The 21,293-nt window shown below is 42.1% G+C and overlaps 2 protein-coding genes across 3 annotated transcripts; one reads left to right on the plus strand and one right to left on the minus strand.

Moving 5' to 3' along the window:
* The first annotated feature begins 4,874 nt into the window (after positions 1-4,874).
* On the plus strand, positions 4,875-20,103 carry LOC6495799 (protein sine oculis). Its single transcript, XM_001959575.4, has 7 exons — positions 4,875-5,632; positions 9,553-10,033; positions 10,108-10,318; positions 10,442-10,569; positions 11,419-11,523; positions 11,778-11,833; positions 19,170-20,103. Exons 2-7 carry the CDS (start codon positions 9,695-9,697, stop codon positions 19,588-19,590), a joined length of 1,260 nt encoding a protein of 419 aa, XP_001959611.1. The 5' UTR covers positions 4,875-5,632; positions 9,553-9,694; the 3' UTR covers positions 19,591-20,103.
* On the minus strand, positions 13,562-14,285 carry LOC6494813. 2 transcript variants are annotated; one of them, XM_001959576.4, is made up of 3 exons: positions 14,166-14,285; positions 13,796-14,100; positions 13,562-13,736 (listed from the first exon to the last, which is right to left on the minus strand). In XM_001959576.4, exons 1-3 carry the CDS (start codon positions 14,205-14,207, stop codon positions 13,634-13,636), a joined length of 450 nt encoding a protein of 149 aa, XP_001959612.2. In that variant the 5' UTR covers positions 14,208-14,285; the 3' UTR covers positions 13,562-13,633. The 2 variants fall into 2 exon arrangements, with proteins under 2 accessions (XP_001959612.2, XP_044571258.1); XM_044715323.1 differs by having other exon boundaries at positions 13,562-14,100.
* Positions 20,104-21,293: the final 1,190 nt, after the last annotated feature.

Here is a 21,293-nt window from a genome sequence, read left to right on the forward strand (position 1 = left end):
TCTTCCCAGTTGACGGGGACAGCACCGGAGAATGTAAGTCCGCAATAGAATTGGCGTCCAATTATCTGGAAAGGTGTAGGGATCGTCCACAACGCGTGAGAGAACTTTAAAGTTTCCTTTAACTTGTTTTTGATTGTTTAGAAAGTATTTTTTTATTTTAAAAAGGTTTCCGCTTATAAGAGGTATAATACAGCCACTTTGAAGTGGATATCTTCGACAATTTCCTTCCGATCGTCAAGCGGAATACCTTGAACGATTTCTGGATGGATTCTCCATAGATCTGCATCAAAATCTTAAAACAAAATTTTTTATAGATTTTTTCTGAAATTTTCTGGGCGATCCTCTTCAAATTTTGAAAAAACCAAGGGGAGCCATATTCGGTCCACGGCGATGGCTATATCTTTGCCAAACATAATCAGATTCAAGAGCGGAATACCTTAAACGATTTGTTGATAGATTCTCCATAAATCTGCATCAAAATCTAGAAATAAAATATTTTTTAGATTTTTTCTCAAAATTCCTAGAGGATCCCCTTCAAATTTTGTAAAATGCATGTGGAGCCCAATTTGGCCCACGGCGATGGCCATATCTTTGCCAAAAGTCATCCGATTCTTGCGCGGAATACCTAAAACGATTTGTGGATAGATTCTCCACAAATCTGCATCAAAATCTAGAAATAAAATATTTTTTAGATTTTTTCTCAAAATTCCTAGGGGATCCCCTTCAAATTTTGAAAAATGCATGGGGAGCCCAATTTGGCCCACGGCGATGGCTATATATTTGCCAATAGTCGTCCGATTCTTGCGCGGAATACCTTAAACGATTTGTGGATAGATTCTCCACAAAACTGCATCAAAATCTAGAAATAAAATATTTTTTAGATTTTTTCTCAAATTTCTAAGGGGGTCCCCTTCAAATTTTGAAAAATGCATGGAGAGCCCAATTTGGCCCACGGCGATGGCTATATCTTTGCCAAAAGTCATCCGATTCTTGCGCGGAATACCTTAAACGATTTGTGGATAGATTCTACACAAATCTGCATCAAAATCTAGAAATAAAATATTTTTTAGATTTTTTCTCAAATTTCCAAGGGGGTCCCCTTCAAATTTTGAAAAATGCATGGGGAGCCCAATTTGGCCCACGGCGATGGCTATATCTTTGCCAAAAAACATCCGATTCCTGAGCGGAATACCTTAAACGATTAGTGGATAGATTCTCCACAAATCTGCATCAAAATCTAGAAACAAAATATTTTTTAGATTTTTTCTCAAATTTCCTAGGGGGTCCCCTTCAAATTTTGAAAAATGCATGGGGAGCCCAATTTGGCCCACGGCGATGGCTATATCTTTGCCAAAAGTCATCCGATTCTTGAGCGGAATACCTTAAACGATTTGTGGATAGATTCTACACAAATCTGCACCAAAATCTAGAAAAAAAATATTTTTTAGATTTTTTCTCAAATTTCCTAGGGGGTCCCCTTCAAATTTTGTAAAATGCATGGGGAGCCCAATTTGGCCCACGGCGATGGCTATATCTTTGCCAATAGTCATCCGATTCTTGCGCGGAATACCTTAAACGTTTTGTGGATAGATTCTACACAAATCTGCATCAAAATCTAGAAATAAAATATTTTTTAGATTTTTTCTCAAAATTCCTAGGGGGTCCCCTTCAAATTTTGAAAAATGCATGGGGAGCCCAATTTGGCCCACGGCGATGGCTATATCTTTGCCAAAAGTCATCCGATTCTTGCGCGGAATACCTTAAACGTTTTGTGGATAGATTCTACACAAATCTGCATCAAAATCTAGAAATAAAATATTTTTTAGATTTTTTCTCAAAATTCCTAGGGGATCCCCTTCAAATTTTGTAAAATGCATGGGGAGCCCAATTTGGCCCACGGCGATGGCCATATCTTTGCCAAAAGTCATCCGATCCTCAAGCAGAATACCTTGAACGATTTGTGGATAGATTCTCCACAAATCTGCATCAAAATCTAGAAATAAAATATTTTTTAGATTTTTTCTCAAATTTCCTAGGGGGTCCCCTTCAAATTTTGAAAAATGCATGGGAGCCCAATTTGGCCCACGGCGATGGCCATATCTTTGCCAAAAAGCACCCGATTCTTGATCGAAATACCTTAAACGATTGCTGGTTGGATTCCCCACAAATCTGCATCAAAATCTTTGCACAAAATTTTGGATCCATATTTTTTACATTTTTCTGAAGAGCCCCCCATTGAAATCTGGGGAAAGCGAGCAGTATCTCTTCGAAACCCTATACCTTGGACAATATCTGTAGGATTTGAAAGCAAGGCTATAAAAAAATCAATGCCTTGTAAAATGCTATCAAAGAAAACCAATTTAAATGGAAAATGGGTTTTTAGTAATTTATGATGAAACAAACAAATGATCGCCTAATCCCAAAACACTCAAAGCTAATTACCCACACGAACTACAAAAGGGGCTGGACTCACGTTGCGATGAGATTTATGGTGCAAAATTAATAATAATTTCAACTGAATTAATAATGGCCAATGAAGTCTGCTTTATGGCCAGTTCCAGATGATTAACAATGTGCGCACGTTTCGAAATGGAGGACCATAAAATTCAAGACGACTCGACTGTTTGTTTACCATTTCTAATAAGCTGCAGCATGCCGCCCAGCCATCACCTCAGGCGCCTGGTTCGAGATGGAGATGGAGACGGAGGTGCCCGGAGACCCCTTATGAGCCTCGCAGCAGGTGTCCGGCAGAGAGTTTAGAGGCGCGTGTGCCAGCCTCGTTATTGTCTTTATTCTTAACACCAAAATACTAAAGAAAGGCAGGAGAAGAGGGTATCAGGGCAACATGGTTACGGGGTAACGGGGCCCCCCATCAAACAGATGACGACGAGGGGACTTTCTAACCCAACTCTTTTACGTCCGTTTGGGTCATCGTGGACCACAATATTTGGTGTTGATCGTCGTATTGTTGGTGCCTCCATTCCCTCGTTTTTCTCATTCATGTTCGACAAGATTTTTATCGCACTTTTTCATTAACATTTTGTGGGATCTTGTATCTTGTGTCCGCTGTCCGCTTGTCTCCCTCGAACTTTGTTTTATGATCATCTTTATGTGGTGCCTGGTTCCTCTGACATTCCCAACTGTTGTCGTTGCCGTCTGTCTTCCTAATTCCACTGAAATATGATCTGTTATTATGTAAATTTTACGATTTCCTAATTTTTTAACACTTTTTTTTTTTTTGGTTATTCGTTGACTATTGTGGCCTGGCGCCAAAAATGCATCTGACACTGTAACCGATACGGAGATCTTTAGCAGATCGGGATTTGTGTGGGCAGTTGCTAATCTTGATTAGGCCCATCAGCCTGGCGCCCCATCAGTCCATCAACTTTACAGGGTTTTCTATCAAATGTCGAGTTTTATTTTTCAAAATTCTCATTTTGGGTGGTCCTTGATTTTGGTTTTCATAACTGGAAAACCTGAGGCACGCGCTTAGATCTAGGTAGTATGATAATTGGTATTTATTTTCAATGAAGTTACAGCAATAAATTATTAATAAATAGGTATTAGATTTAAAAATATTTGTCAATTTTAAAAAAATAAAATATTTAAGGTTTTGAGTAAGAGTGATTATGTATTTCAATAAATTGTTTTCCAAGAAAATACTTTAAAAACTAACTTGAAAAGCTTGGACCACAGGTCGTATGAGTAATTTAAACAGAAACTTTAAAAACTTTCCAAAGAAGGGCACTTGATCCTGTTTTCCTTATGTCTTGACCACCATAACCATTAATTCTAAAGGAATTCAATGGAACAACGCATTAACCTTTTAAATACCCACAATCAGATAGTAATTCTAGATGCACTGGCTACGCAAATCTCCGGATTCCAGTGCAGTAATTGCAATTATTCTACGGACTTGAGATGCACGGGAGTGCATTCAATTATTAAAATGGGATTGCAGGACGTACAGGTATGGACTCATAACTAACGAAGCATCCTTGCTACACGGAGGGAAGGGTTGAGGGGGGTGTGGTGGAGCTGCAATGCAATTACTGTTACCGCCTATATCCGCCTTTCAATATGGCGGCCAGTGCGCATGCCGGTTCGCTGGCTGGCGATTCCCAGTTGACCAATCAGCGGCTTGCTGTTCCTCCAGGGTAGTGTGTGTGCGTGCGTATCGGTGTGTTTGTGTGTGGGTGCGAGTGTAGTGGAAACAGGTAACACGGGGGAGGCGTTTTCCCAGCCAACCTGTTTACCCAACTCTCGAACAGTGTTTCAAAACGATCACTGCCACTGACGAAACCAAAGAGAAGATACGAATGTCGACCAAAGAGAGCGGCACAGTCGTGGTAAGAATTATCTTCCAGGCTAACAGCGTATATTTATGATTCAAAAGGGCTTCAAAAGTGAGAAAATTGTGGTTTAATTTTTATAAAGTGTAAAACATATTGTGAGTAAAATAAATTAATTGTATTGCAAAGATTCAAAAAGTTTTTATACCTTCAAATTACATTTATCATACCACCCGTGGGCCAAGCTTTGTATGATTTCTGGGGGAAATTGTTTCTATTTTGGAACTCCTTACTCAAATATATTCTAATATTTTATTTATTTAAATGAATTAAAACAAAATGTACATAGAATTGTATAAATAATAAATAATTAGTTCTTGGAAGATCATTTTTTGTCCAGAACCTAATACCTTCCGATTCTGCCTCGACTGTAGCCTCCTCTCAGTTGGCAAAAACGTCCTATCCCACCCTCATTACACTCTCTCTTACACACAGATACTTCGCACACAGATACACGCGCACACAGATACTTCGGCCATCCCGCTCTGGCGGCGGCACACCGGCGACGACCAACCATTTTCCGTTCTGGCTGTGTTCCGTGGTGTGCGTCGCACATGAGCTCCGTATCGGGTTGAAGGCAACCAGAGAACCGGACAGTTCTCATTTGTTTTTGAGATTCCGTCGCGTGCGGTTCGATACTGTTAGCTCTTTGCGATCCGGATCCGATCCGATCCGATCCGGCGGCCTTCCGACGTCTCGCGCACAAAGTTTAAAATTAATTTCCCGATGAATGAAAACAAAACGCACACCACGCACACCGGAAAATAGGCATAAAAAAAATAAGAAATAAAAAAGAGTAGTAGTTTATCTGATTAATCCTTGGCGGCCATTTTTTTAGTTGGCACTGTGTCAGCTCTGGCTCTGGCCCGCATTTATTATAATTGCATCTGTGTTGGGCAATTTGTTCGAGTCGCGGATGAATAGCGAAAAGTTTTAACGAAAAAATAATTTGCAACACGTGTTAACACAGTGCGTATGAAGAATGTGTGCCCAGGAAAGCTTCAACGTGGACTGGGTGTAGTTCGTGTGTGTGTGAGTGAATGTGTGGGTGATCGAGAGGCACATGGCTTCGATTTGAAAAAAGTTTTGAAAAAATAATATAAATACGAACCGGGAAAAAGGTGCCCCCATTGGCAATTATTATATAGTCTGCTTGGTCAGTTCTAACAATTGTGGATATACAATAAAAAATAAAAGAAACAAATGCACAAAGCCGGACTAAAGAATAACAAACAAGAACAAACACGGATACGTATCATCAATAAATAATCAAAATACAGGTGAGCCCTAGATTGAGTTTCTTTCGAGATTCAAGTTGCCGACGGCAAGTTTGAAGAACTTGAAGTTTGTTTGGGATTTAAGTCATGAAAGGGTATAGAAGTATAAGAATTAGAGGCTCTTTCTTAAAGATTCTACAAGAAATTTCATTCCTAATAAGTATATTACTTATTCAATGGTTTAGTTTGTCAAAGTATCTGAAAAAGAACCAGATATTTGGCAATATTTATGAAGAAATTAAATGCCAAAGTGCATTTTTCCAAAGATATAAATTGAGATGTATTTTGAGAGACTACTGTAAAGATCTGTAACATCAAGACTTTGCAAAGAAATTGATAGATACTCTATCATCACTAACTTATTATTATTTAGATACTATCCCCGGGAATCTATGGGATGCACGAGCTGAAAGAAGGCCAATTTCCAGTTGTCATTCATTCATTACCAAAATGTTCACGCGCAGCTCGAGTTTGCCGGCCGAGTGTTTATTTTTAAAGGCATTTCGCTTTATCAACCGAATTTCTGATGGAAATTTAAAAGAAAAATTATTAACTTATCGCGGGGAAGAAGCGTATCTTCTCCGGCTGAGATACTTTTCGGCGTGGGTGCCTGCTCCCGAAAATAAGAATTATCGAATCGAAAAGTCTTTAATGATTTTTGGGGCCAGCGCGTGTTTGTCGTCAGAGATCGTATGATTAATTGAGTGGCGAGATGGAACAGATGTGGCTGGCTATTTGTGGGAATATTCAGCTTTATCGGATTATGACTTATATCCTGCAGAAAATATAGTAATAGCTGGTCCACGCATTCCATTGCCAGAGATTCGGCCAAAAACAGATGCAGTTACGGGTCTGTGGCAGCACTAGCTTTGATCATTTTACGCATTGCCGTACAAAATCCGCCGTAATTCGCAGCAGGAGGAGGAGGATGATGAGACTTTGTATAAAATCATTTGAGTTTCATTCAAAACTTTCGGTAAATGTAGCGCAGAAATGCGACAAGTAGCATGGCTGGGCGGCCTAGCAGAAGATGCCCGCTGAGATCCCCGAGATACAGCTGCGATACTGCGATACAGAGATACAAAGATACATGTGTGCAACCCATTAAATTGACAAATTTCATTCATTACGGGGCGCGTTCTATTCGACTTCTTAGTGCGTTCCTCGACTTTGCGCGGCAATTAAACAGAAAATGTTAAAAATAAGAACTTGGCCAGCTCATAAGCTGTCGTCCATCGGCCATCTCGAAGATATCGCAATTGTCTTGGCCACTTGGCCACTTGGCCACTTTTGGCCACATACACAGGCCTCGCTTACTAATCCCGCTGTGGTCGAGTTTACCCGGAACGGGGGCTGGCTGCCACAACAGGTTGCTTGGCACAGTGCTCTCCCCAGTCGATTACATTGCATAAACACAGACCCCGGAGCAGATGATTTCCGATATTGGCCGCAGAAAACAGTCGTACCTCTGGTTCGTAATGATTTACCAAAAACTTGGACTAAGTACTTGGCTTACAGAGCTCGGGGAGCTCAGAGTGGGTAACATCCGGATTGGACATATAAGTTCTTTGATGATCTTCGCTGACATTCCTCAGCTGGTAACCCAGAAACAGTTGATTGTGAGTCGATTTTGATTACAAACTAATTAGGCAGTGGCCTGCAGCCGCGGCAGCAACAATTCCATTTGATTAACAACCCAATAGACTCTCGTGGCATCTGATGGGTGTCTGGCGAGGTGTCCCCTTTCAACTTGGACAATAACACTCACATTAAAACCTTATAAAAGTCAGTATAAACAACGGAGCAGAGAAACAGAATCCGATAGATAACAAGACACTGGAAATAAATTACAAAATTTGTTAAATAAATTAAATTAATTTTATTCGAAAGCCACAAAAGTCAGGCCAACACTCCGGGCCGATAAGAAATCATGGTTCTATGGGAGGGGAATAAATTGGGAAGCAGCCAGAAGATAGGGCATCAGATACAGTATCTTGGAGCTGGCTGCCGTAGCTGCTGGTTTTTAAGGTGAATAGATAGTTTTAGTATTTGGGATGAGGAGGAGGAGGAGGACAACGGTTCAGAGTCATAAATGCTGGTATCTATAGGCCTCTATTCCAGTTTAGTCTTCAATTCCATCAGCCATCCGTATGGACTCTCGTGCTCCTACGTATATATCGAGTGCAGTCCACTTATAAGCAAGCTCTTTAGACAAAACAAATTGAAAATATATAGCGTATTTCGTTTCACGTTCGCAATTTGCTTGTTTACTTGCGTCAAACATGAAACGGGCCAAGAAACATACAGCACATACAAGCCACAATCGGAGAAAACCGAGAATCCCCACCAGAAGAAATGAAGAAATGAAAAGAAATCTACAGAAGAGCTGGCTGCGGGGGAGCACAGGAGGTGCTGGGAGGTGGGGACTATAACCTAGGCCGATGACTCAAGAGCAGCCAACTTGGCGTTGGTATTTTCGTTACAGCAGCCAAAACGAAATCTCTATTTTCTTGCTGTTTTGTATATATAATCTGGCTCGCATCGCATCGCATCGTATATACACGCCAACTGAAACTGAAAACAGATCCAAGAATATCTTGACTCGATATGTGAGTATTTCTCAGGGTGGGAGGGGGTCTATCTCTATGTGTATCTATATCAGTTTATCTGGACACTCGGGGGCCAACATCCAAGATCGATTGCAAATATCAAACACACAAAAAACATACAAAAAGAAAAACAAATACCTAAAATATCTATAAAATGCATTCGAGATATTCTATCTGGGGGATACACTTGCTAACTCACTTCCTCACTCGCCTCGTCTCAGTCGCTCCCCCGACTAAGGGGTCTTGTCGCCCGACGGGACGGTAATTTTAGAAATATTCCTAGAACCCGAATACAGAAATTTGAAATCAGAGAAAAAACCGAAACACCACGCGCACTATACACTCGTATATTGTGTAAAGAGTTTATTTTTGTAAGAGATCTGTCGGTTTGGGAGCTGGTTAGGGGGGGGATATAGGCTATAATACCCTATAGCGTTAGCCAAATAATATTTCCGATAATCGAACATCCATAATTGTGCTCTAGGCCCCAAGCTAATCATATTTGACAACATGGGGTCGCCTCGGGGCTTCGAGGTTTTGTGTTTTGATTTCGATTTTTGGGATTTCTGATTTCTAAAATTCTTAATTTCTGATTTCCAAAAACAGCCCATAAGTGGGGGAAATCAAAGCAGACGCGCTTGTTTTGTTTAACATTTGTGCAAATGCGATCGGAGACTATGATTTCATATTCCATTGCCAATGGCCGCGGCTCTATGAGTGTCAATTAGTGTTGCTACAATATTAGTCCGAATGGCCAATAAAAAGATGAGAAATCTTGCCTCTAATTGGATCGATAATTGAGGCGATCGATAGTCTTTTTTTAGGGTAATTAGGTGGCATAATTAGTGAGTATTCCAGGTTACTATTTAAACAAATAAACATTGGTTTAAAATTATGAAAAATTTCATTAAAATCTTAGCCCTCTGACTAATAGGTCCTTGAAATGGACAATCATAGAACCAAAAGTTTCCTTCTAACCTGGAGAAAGTAAACTATCCTAATACTATTATTAGCCAGTTTTTTAGACTGATAGATAGTGGTTAAGATGTTCTGATTCCAGTTCTGAAGACATAAATTATTCAATTAGTTCTCTTTCCAAACTCGTCCATTTATGCTAAAAAATAACCATGTTTTCCCTAAAAGGCTGACAAAGTGTTAAGTCTTAATTTTTTATGATAATTAAGGAGGTCTTCCTAAGGAAATAGTTATCATAAATCTTAAGACACTAAAACTAAGAGTTTAAAGTCTAAACCTAAGACTACTATATAGTATTCCCCATATTCTAACTCTATTTTATTATTTTTTTCTTTCCAGCGCTCAAATTACCAAAGAACCTAAACAAAAACTTGATTTAGTTTTAAGAAATATAGCACACAATTGTTAAATTAAAAAATAAAAATAAACAGACGCCTTCGCCGAGAAGGAGCTCCTCTAGAAACTGCAACTCCCGCACAAAATGCTTCAACATCCCGCCACTGACTTCTACGACTTGGCGGCCGCTAATGCCGCCGCTGTCCTCACCGCCCGCCACACGCCCCCCTACAGTCCGACGGGGCTCAGTGGATCGGTGGCGCTGCTCAACAACAACAACAATAACAGCGCCACCAGCAACAACAACAACAGCAGCATCCTGGACATCATGACGCACAACGGTGGAGGCGGCGGTGGCCTCCACCTGAACAGTGGCAGCAATGGCAGTGGGGGCGGTGGAGTGGCCGGCGGAGGTGGCTCCGGTGGCAGGGAGAACCTGCCCAGCTTTGGATTCACCCAGGAGCAGGTGGCCTGCGTCTGTGAGGTAAGTATTGGAATCTCTATTCCCGATTCCAGATCTTCCAAATCAATCCTAAACCTCAACCTCCATCTCCTCAGGTACTGCAGCAGGCCGGGAATATTGAAAGACTGGGCCGCTTCCTCTGGTCGCTGCCACAATGTGATAAGCTGCAACTGAACGAGTCCGTGCTGAAGGCCAAGGCGGTCGTTGCATTCCATCGGGGCCAGTACAAGGAGCTCTACCGCCTCCTCGAGCACCATCACTTCTCGGCCCAAAATCACGCCAAGCTGCAGGCTCTGTGGTTGAAAGGTGAGACTCCTCCAGCTCCAGCTCCAGCTCCTCTCCTCCAACTCCACTCTAACCCCAAAAACAACAAAACAAAAATAAAATACAAAAAAAAAAACACTGAATTTCATTCTGTCCTGGTTGTAGCGCATTACGTGGAAGCCGAAAAACTGCGCGGAAGACCCTTGGGTGCTGTTGGCAAATATCGTGTTCGCCGTAAATTTCCATTGCCCCGCACCATCTGGGATGGCGAGGAGACGAGCTACTGTTTTAAGGTAAGGAGTACTGCAGCTGGGCCTTGGTTCGTCCTCGTCCTGGGCCGCACTTTTCATTTTAATTGTGGCAAGCGGGAAATCGTACAACTGTCCGTTCGCCTGCCTGTCTGATTACTTCAGCGGTGACCTGCCCGATTCAGGGACAGGGACAAGGGTAACGCCTCAGGAAATCCATTGCTTACTTAACCAATTCAGGTTGCTAAATGTGAATAGATAGTATCTACTGTGTTTAAAGTGAATATAAGGCATTTTTGCCTGGTAGTATTGGTAGTTAGTTGTTTAGAGAGTTTGATAGTTTTTAAGGGGTTATGATTCCAGTTCTTAGAGATCTATTCTAAGAGTTCTTAAGATTTCAAAGATTAAACTTTAGTATAAAGTGATTATAATGCCTTTTTTAAACAAGTATTATTATTATCCACTTTTTTAGACAGTTAGATAGTTGTTAAAAGGCTATGACTCCAGTTCTTAAAGATCTATTCCAGGAGTTCTTAAGATTTCAAAGATTAAACTTACTTCCTTCGAAAAAATAGTGTAGATAGTATCTGTAAAATGAATATTAAGCATAGTATTATGATTATCTACTTTTTCAGATAGTCAAATAGTGGTTAAGAGGCTCTTATTTTAGTTCTTATAGATCTCTTCTTAGAGTTCTTAAGATTGCAAAGATACAGCTTATTCTTATGCCATCTAGAGTTGAAAAAATAGATGTTTTTAATAAAATTGTAGGTAGTTTTGATAGATATTAGAGTTTATCTATAGATTTAACTGCTTTACTCTTTAGTTTTTACCTTTTAAAGTAACAATACTTATCTTCCCAACCAATTAATGAATATAATTACCCCTTTTTAGGAGAAATCCCGCTCGGTATTGAGAGACTGGTACTCGCACAATCCATATCCATCGCCGAGAGAGAAACGCGATCTGGCCGAGGCCACAGGACTGACCACCACGCAGGTGAGTCAAATTTTTGGTCTATGGTTCGGTTGCCAAAAACAACAGCAAACCGAAAACTGAAAACCAAAAACCAAAAATGTCAAACGCATCTTTTGACAAATTTCAAATGCAATTCCTCACAAATGCCACACATCTTCCACATGTTAATTGCAACTCATTAATCATGGCAGAGGAACAGCCCCAAGAATATGTTGCAAATAGTATTCTATGCTATGCTATGAATGTTTTTAAGGTTTATTTTTATGATATTACAGGTATCTAATTGGTTCAAGAATCGCCGGCAAAGGGATCGAGCTGCCGAACACAAAGAGTGAGTACCACTTTATATTCCAAAAAAATGATATTTCTTTCTCTGCAAGTCGTGATATTTATAGTCTGCAATGGAAAATTATACTATATTAATTGGCATTTAAATTTTCAATTACAAAAGCTGACGACATTTACTTTCAAGGTCGTTGGATGTGGGCGGTGAGGGGGTGGTGGTGGCTAATTAGTGCCAAGGACGATCCAAAAACTGGCACACCCAGAGCTCTGGTGGAGAGTGAAAGATTCGCGCTGACAAAGTCATTAACATGTTGTCCCAAATTCCAAAATATTTCTTATTTATAGCCAGATATTATTTTATTTTTATATGATTTGTTGATGTTTACTTTTTGGTACTTTGTGGTATATATGCATATTCCCGGCATATGTCTTTCAGGCCCCGCCACGACACTAATTAAAAACCCTAAGGACCCTTTTTTTTTCTTTTGGTCCTGAACATCTGCATTTCCGCCAAAGCAAATAGTTTCAAGCATTTGGACATTTCCTCTTCCTCGAGGAGATCCTCGATCGCTGATATGGAGTTCCTCTGTTTTCTTCATCTTTTCTTAAATATTAAACATCCTTTTGTTTGTCCTTCGGTTGCTGTTAGAAGTCATGTGAAGTGCAAACAGTTGAGAATGCGAGATGGATATTTTTGAAGTATGTAGGCTTGAAAGGTTTGAGTTTCCCGAGTTCTCCGAGTTCCCCTGATAACTATCATTATTTTTGGGCCCAACTATTGCCAACTTTCGCCAGGTTAGTACCATTATACTAAATGGTATATCACTTACGGATACCAGCTCCCCCACATCGGGCCGGGCAGCGAGAAATTGTCATAATAAAAATGCAAATAAAAAATGGCAAAAAATATTATAAATTGGATGCCGTGGCAACCGCAAGGCGCACTCACACATAGGTTGTATCTTACAGATACACACACAATTACACTGCGTAGGTCCCCCCTGCCCCAGCCCCTACCCCACTATTCCCCCCCTCCTGCTGCTCCTTTTGTTGTTCTTGTTGTTGTTGGAGGTAACTTGATATATGTTTATGGCTGTTGCCTCGATGAGCAACTCAGTTTGCTGCTACTTTAACTTTTTCATATTGTGTGTGTGTTTTTTTTTTGCCTCCTCTTCTTTTTTCCTTTTGCATGTGCAGTCTTTGTCTGGTAGTGTGTGTGAGTATCTATGTTCCACATGCAGCTTTGTGGCAGTCAGCAAACCACAACGGCGCCAAATCCGAATCTAAAGCGGCACTTTGAACAGCCCAGCCACTGCCAAAGTGGTTATTGTTTGAATAGGCACTACCTTGCTAGGTTCCAGGTAGCTGGCTATGGGACATCTAGGGGAAACCCTATACTCCTTAAGACTTATGAATCAAAAATGTATATCTTTTAATAATTTTTTATTTCCACAAAAGTTCAAATCAAATTATATTCTCTGGCACTAGATATGAGACAGTGGAGTATGATATATCTCTAGAGTTTGAGAATCTATAACCTTCCCTATAACTCTACCCTTAAACTTTATATCTTAGAGCCAAGAGTAAGAGGCACTAGAGTATTCTTTATCATAGATATATCTCCATAGTTTGAGAGTTAAACCTTCAATATAACTCTGCCCTTAAACTCTATAGGTTAAAGGCTATAAGCTCTATAGGTATTAGCTCTATAAGTGTAATAGTTTTCTTAGTTTTCTTAGTTTTCTTAAACCCTATAGCTCAAAACTGTTACTAATAATTTAAAAAATATATATTTTAATCATTTATGTAATCCTTCAAATTTCCAATTAAAACGAAATTAGAATCCCTACCACCCGTTGACCCACAGCGGCAAGTAGATGTCGTGGATGTGGTGGATGTGGCCCGGACTTAGCTGAACACGAAACAGAGGGCCATGCGCATGTAGTCCACTGTCGAAGATATAGCAGTTATAATCACTCGGTAGCGATCTATGTACATGGTCACGAACAGCTGATACTTCTTGTTGGTGATCTCAAAGTGCCACAGATTGGCGGCCGCCCCCAACAGGTCCCAGTTCTCCGGCATGGCCACCCCAGTATGCCGCTCACCCACATACTGAAAAATGCCATAATATAGCAGAAGGACGAGCAACGGATACAGGATCGGTAGAAGGATAAAGAAGACCAGGCCGCAGCTATAGGCGAACTTGAGGAGCGTGGGGAAGGGCAGGGGTTGCATCCAGATCTCGAAGAAGTGATCGACCAGCGGTTGCATATAATAGACCAACTTTCCCGGCCTGGAAACTGTCCGCCACTGATCGGTGGAATGAATATACGATATATGAGTGATATATAGGTCTATTAGGGTATAGTCGTTACCACTTTGCGCTTGTGGAACGGCTTATTCCAGGTCTTGTGCATTTTTTAACGTTTTCACTGAAAATTTTGTTAACTTCCCAAAATGTATAACTCTGATCCTAGCTTTAATGCCTACTGGGGTTTGGATCAAAAGGTCTAAGGTCTGGATAGTTTATTTATTACAAAATTTAAGATATTGGATTCTGGTTTTCTATTTCATTGTTTATTAGAAGATCTGTTGAAAAGTTTTAAAACTCTGACCAAAGCACCATAGAAGAAATATGATAAATATTATAACTTGAAAAGTTATTTATATTAAACGGGTATAGGGTTTGAAGCAGGAGTACTATATATCTTGTAAATTCTTAAAGTTATGATGTATCTCCTCCTCATAGTATCTTATCCTTACCTTATATTTAAATATTACTATAAAAACCTTCTAAACCTTCTAGAATAAAATTGTTTCAAGATCTCTTACAGATTTAAAATTTAGATGAACCTCCCCTATATATCACCTGGAATCTAGAAACCATATAAAATGTATGTGCTCTCTTCCCTCACCAAATTCCATTACCTTCCAAGACCTTCGTCCTTTTTCTTCCTCTTGATAAGGAGAACCCATCATCAGCCACCATCATACTTCATTATAGCCGGCTATACCGATGCGACCCAGTCCGAGACCCACTCCCATCCACAGTCACAGTCCCAGTCCCAGTTCCACTTCCAGTGCCAGTGCCAAAGCGAGTTCCAGTTCCAGTCCCAAGTCCAACCCACTCCCCTGGCCCATCGTCTGGCCTTGTGGGTCTCTGGGTGTGTGTGTGTGTGTGTGTGAGTGTGCGTCTCCCTCCGCCGCCTTGGTCGGTCGTCTTCATCATTTTGCGTTCGTCGAATGCCACGGTTGGCTGGAGGGTAGCTGGCCAGGGTATCGGGTTACCACAAAATGTGCGTGTGTTCTTTATTCGTTCGCCCCGCCATAGCCCCGACCTTCCCTGCTCCCTGCTCCCTGCCCAGCTCCCTCTCGTTCTCACTCCCTGGCACGTTATTCATTTTTATTCGTTTTATTGTATATTCTGTTTTTATTATTATGTATTTTGCGCTTTTGCCCGTCCTTAGCCCTCGTCTGCTCCGCTGCTGCTTTTGTGTATTGTTTCCCATTCCCGATTCCATTCCCTCCACTTCTGATGCCCTCGTTCCTCGCCGGCACTCCGGCGATGGCGTTGATAATGATGTAGTTAGTGATGATGGACCGGTTGGTGGTAGCAGCAGCCCAGGCGCTTGGCATCCGCATCTCTCCATCTGACATCCGTGGCAGCCCCACTCCGGCAGCATACTCCGCATGGAGATGGAGTGGGTGTCAAGTGTACACTCTCTCTTGACAATAATTAGATCTCGTCCAGAAGAAGCTTTTCCGGAGGCAAGTGCACTTGCAAGTGGAAATAGTAGGACAGCTTGACAGCCTCTCTTGGAAAAGTATTCAAATTAGTCTTTAAAACCTGACCACCATAGAGCTTCAGTTAGGTGCTTGGGAAACCCACAACCTAAGCCTCTTAAAGAGCTGAAAAGATTTTCGAGGGGATTACATAAAAGTTTGGCTAGGCACAGCGGGAAAAAGTGGAGATTCCCGACCTCCACTTCTCGGATAGGCCACGGATCTGATGACCATCGGTCAGGGCAATTAAAAGGCTACAAAATTATGAAAAAAAAAGAAGAAGAAACTGTCAAAACAATCCCAGCCAGCATAAAATGCGCCACACGCCACACCATCCAGCACGAACCTTCCACGGATGGATAATAAAATATCGTAAAACGATGACAGGGCTTGGAGGCTGGGACTGAGGGGATTTTGTGACTTTGGGTTAATCTTCGGGGATCTTACATAGTTGTAGACAATGAGACAAAAGCCCAGGGCAGACACTGGCTAGACGAAAAACGTAAACCCCAAAGTCCAAAGAGAGAGGATGCCCCCCCGACCATGTTGAATCGCTTTGGAGTGTCAGAGGGTCGCCACGAACATTAACAACAGCCACACACATGCGTAAATTAAATGATAATTTATGATCAACACCTTTTCAGATTCCACTTACGTATCGTCGTTGCCCGTTTAGTTGGGTGTCCTGCTGAGCACACGTCCCGAGATTTGTGTACCGATCGCGCAATGCGATAACTCAACCTGTTGGGTTCGGGCCTCACCACAGCGATCACCCCGATCTCCTGATCTCTCGATCACCGGATCGACCCATCTCCAATCTGCCGATCTCCAGCGACCAGGGACAGAGACTGGGCTGGTTTCATTTAGTATCCTTCTCAGCTGGGCCTTTTGTGGGTTTAGTTATTTCTTTTAGGATTTATTGGCTTATAATTTTTATTAGCAGCGGAATTCCTTGGAAGCCAATAGAGGGATCCCCTATTTAAGTAAAATTCGTGTGAAAATTCTGAAGAGTTATGTCATGGGAAGCAGAGAAAAGTTATAGTTACATATTTTTTAAAGGATTCACCTTCAAAATCGAACCAATTCACGTGACAAACTTGTTTGGAACCTCTGGCCCCTCCTTCCACTCGAACATAATCCGATCATGCATTATTACCAAGCTAATGAATCTGCTTAAGACAGACTCGCCTGAAAAAATCAATTGAGCAAACAAGTAAAAAATTAATTCCCCCTCACTGGGCACAGACCCAAAAATAAAGAAAAAAAATCTTTAATGAAAAATATATATAGGAATGGGAAGAAAAGCCTAAAGAGACCACACACCGAGAGACCCAGAAGACCCAAAACCTGATGTTTCTTCTGCGGTTGCTGTTGAATTTTTGTCATAAAGTTTATGCGACATTCACTTCTGGTGGATGGCGAATTGTCCTTGAGACTCTCAGATCTGGTCTGCTCCCGTTCGGTGATGCGTGCAATCGGCCAGGCCCTCCGGACGGACTCTATTGGGAAACCAAACCGAAGAGTGAAGCATTTGTGTTTATAGTGCAATCACCGGAATGGGTACGATGAAGAGGGCATGGCGCTGTCTGTCTGTCTCTGAATATATATATATATATGTATATGTGTTGGCAGAAACTATGAAATGCCGGTAATTCGATATCATTGTTTACATGCTGCTGCTGCTGCTGCTCCTCCTCCTTCTACTCAGCTCCGGCTGCTGCTCCGGCTGCCTTTTGTTTGCTCCCCACTTTTCTGCTCTGGGACGGGGCTTGGGTCTTTTCTCATGTTTGGTGTATGCTTAGGCCATCGATTTTTCGCCTAGAACAAGAGAGAGAGAGATTGTCACTTTAATGTCCACAGATCCCCGTTCCGGGGACTCGTTTCACAAAATCCCAAAACTCACTTACTCGTTCATCAAACGCTGTCCGCTTCCTAGCGGCAAGTTCAAGTTCAGGCATCGCCGTTGGTGGCTGCCACTCGCTGGATATAATCTACAATTACATGATTGCCGATATCATACAGCTGGGCTTTAGTTGGGCTTAAGCTTCGCCAGACATCGCCGTATGTGGCCCTCTGGCCAGCCGCAGCATGGGCTGTGTGGAGTCAGCAAATAACTCCAGCTTGGGGACTTGGAAGGAGGGATCTTCCTGCTAAGAGATTGTCCTGTCCTGCCCCTGGCATTGCCCCATTGTGCCTGATGCTGATCGCAAATTTGTCGAGTGTGCGCTTAAATGTTTTGCATTGCCACGGACGAGACTTATGCCTGTTTTGATACACTTCATAAGGGTTCTTAGGCTAGCTCATAGGTTTTAAAGGAAATAATATAAACAGAGCTATTAAACTATACTCTGACTAACTAAGAACTATCTTAAGACAGAAACTAATAAATCTTCTCATCTCAAATATATAACTATAGCTTCTTAATCTGAAGAATTAGGAAACTTTAAACCCTAGACCTCCAGAGTCCCTCGAATCAGAGTATTCAGTCTTTGTTAGGGCTTCCATCCATCGCCTTTCCCTGGGCTCCATGTCGTTCCATGTTCGGAGCTGTTGCTGGTTGCTGTCATCAATTCTTTTGGCGAGAAACTGGTTCTGCGATGCCGCTCTGCTGATTACCGATTGCTGATTGTGCTTGGCCATGCAATTGGCGACAAGATTAACACTTTGCCGATGATTGCTGGATAGCCGGATTACTGTAGTCTTTGGCAATTGCTCGAGTTTCAGGCCCTGTTTATAGCCCGGTCTATTAGCCATTAACGGGTGATTCGAATTTCGAACAATTGGGTTTGACCGGGGAACTGAGACCCCCCAGGGGACAGTATCTCGTATGGCATTTATGGAATCAGCCACAAATAATAAAAGTCAAGCTACTTAACTTTCGGGACGTCACCCCCGTGCTCGAATAACTCTGAGACTGAAATCAGACTCCAGACTCCAGACACGGGGAATGCTCTGGGGAGTCTCCTCAGTCCTCAGTCCTCTCTCTACCTCTCTCTTTCTTTCACACTCTTTCTGTCCTTTGGCAACACCTCGGAAAGAAATACGAACATGATACCATTTATAGAAACGAGAGAAGCAGACAATTTCCTTCCGGAATTCATTTCAATTGCAATTGCTTTGCGCCTGTCATTTGTCATTTGTTTATAAATAAATTATGCACTCTACAAAGTAGTGTGGGGTGTGTGTGTGTGTGTATGAGTGGGTGTGTTGACAGCAGTAAATTAGCTGCAGCAATTGACACATTTTAATACAAACGACGCTGACATCCAAAAGCATATGCCCGGGCCCCGGGGTCATAATTTTAACACGAGCGGCCACCAAACACCAGTTGTACGAGCAATCCATTAAAATAGATCGTTATTTTTGGGTTTTGGATTCAAGTATTTAAGGTTTTAATTTATGGTTTTTAGTCTTAATTCCAGTAGAAGACAAATAAAATGATTGAAAATCAAAGAATTGAGGTTATGGCGGATGCAAGCCTTGAAGTAGGCAACACTTTTTAGACTTCCGGTTTCTTAATCCTTATTTTTAAAAACTTGTTTCATTAAAGTATTAACCCCAACTGATACTCATTTTTACCTTTTCTTTACTTCCAGTGGCTCTACCGACAAGCAACATCTCGACTCCTCCAGCGATTCGGAAATGGAGGGCAGCCTGCTGCCCGGCCAGAGTGCCCAGCAACAGCAACAACAGCAGCAGCAGCACTCCCCCGGCAGCAGTAGCGGCCCCAACAACAACAACAACAACGGCTTGCACCAACAGCAATTGCAACATCTATCAGCCGACCAGAGCCTGCAACATCATCCCCATCAGCAACATCCAGCCACCGGGAATGCCGCCAGCAAGGGCAGCAGTGGCGGAGGAGGAGGCGGTGGGGGCGTTAGTGCGGCGGCAACCGCTGCCCAAATGCAAATGCCGCCCCTCTCCGCCGCCGTGGCCTACTCGCACCTGCACAGCGTAATGGGGGCGATGCCCATGTCCGCGATGTACGACATGGGCGAGTACCAGCACTTATGATTCTAGTTGGAGGCGGCCGCTGCCGCCAGTGGCAGTGGCGGGGTCAGCGGTCTGGCCGGCAACAGCAACATCGCCCACGAGTGGCAGCAACGCCAGCAGCAACAGCAGGATCAACAGGCGGAAAGCTTTTACTTCTGAGTCTAAAGGATTCTGAGGATTAAATCACAGGCTTCTACACCACACACCCTGCTGGATAGCATTTTTTCTGACCACCAGATGGCACCAAGCTGCAGCACAATCCTTTGGCAACAAGGACTCCAAAGGGAAACCACACACACCCACACACACACATAAGAACAAGAAATCTGTATCGATCTGTGTAAATAGCTAGGCTTTAGTTTTAGAAAAAGGATCGGACTGGACGTCCAATCGAAATGCAAATCAAATCGAAATGTGCAAAAATTATATAAATGTATACTTTCTCTTCTTGCATAAATTATACACTCTTAATTATAGCCTCTAGAAATTATATTTTTTGTTAAAAATAAATTCTATTAAATTATTTTCAAAAGCTATACTGTGTTTTTTGGATAAATGCGATTATAATTGAATGTCTAAGCCAGACTACTATGCAGTTTTTAGAGAAAGAAACACTTCCCACGCCCTAGACAGGATCTCTTGTTTACCTGTGAAATTACCGATAATGATAACGCCTGCCTGGCACCATTACCCCTGGAATCCTGACCACAACAATGCCCATGGGCCCGCAATGCACTAATCCGCGATGACAGGTAATGCTAATGACTTTCTCTAATGGACGGCGACGAGGACAAGGTACGGCGCGTGCTCTCTTCTCGCACGCGTCCCTAAACCCGATTTTAGATGAAGGACCCAAGTCGCGCCGTGTAATGAGCAAGGTGGTGCCAGAACCTGGTCCAGAGCACCACTTGGCAACGGGGCGGCGCTTGACAACCGCGCAGAGTGCGCAAAGTTGCTATGGGGTGGATGGATGGGGGATGCCGCAGGATGAATCCTGGAGGGTGGATGCTGTCTGACTGGCTGGCGGTTGGCGGCTGTTCGTTGATTTGTTTACTGATACTGTAGTTACATATTGCAGACGTCTCCACCCCCACCACGGCCACAGGCTGCCACCGTTGCCCGGGCGAAGTAAGGGCGAAGAAGCACACACGTGTCTGGTCCGTCTCTGATTGAGATTGATGCTCCGTATCTGGTTACAAAATATTTTGACTTTTATCTTGCGGCGGCTTTTCGCCGATAATTTAATTAACGACCTTAAAGTGTTTGTTATTTTGTGTCGAAAATGGTTTTAGTTCTGAGGTTAACCACCTTTAGTCATGGATTCGTCGACAGAGAACATATGGATCCTTTCCTCTTCTCAGAATCTCAAAAATCAATGGGGATTAGGGCGGAATCCTGTTTAAATGGATTCCAATTCTTCACCCAAAAAATAGGAAATCTGCAGAAGACGTTACAAAGGCTTAAAAGGACACAATGGTAGCTGAAAATGGGACGTACATGTGTGTTTTCTAAATTCTTATTATTTCTCGCCCATTTAGAGCTGTCAGAGCCTTTTGAATTACATTTGAATTCTTGACGCCCGGTACCACATTTATTAATCAATTCCATATAACTAAAATAAATAATAAAATATATAATAGAACATTATTAAGTAAATTATGTTATCAGCTAAATTTTAGTAAGTTTTATAAACAAATTCCTTTTCAAATAAATGAAAAGGCAAA

Source organism: Drosophila ananassae, chromosome 3L (genome assembly GCF_017639315.1).
Source record: "Drosophila ananassae strain 14024-0371.13 chromosome 3L, ASM1763931v2, whole genome shotgun sequence".
Lineage (NCBI taxonomy): Eukaryota > Metazoa > Arthropoda > Insecta > Diptera > Drosophilidae > Drosophila > Drosophila ananassae.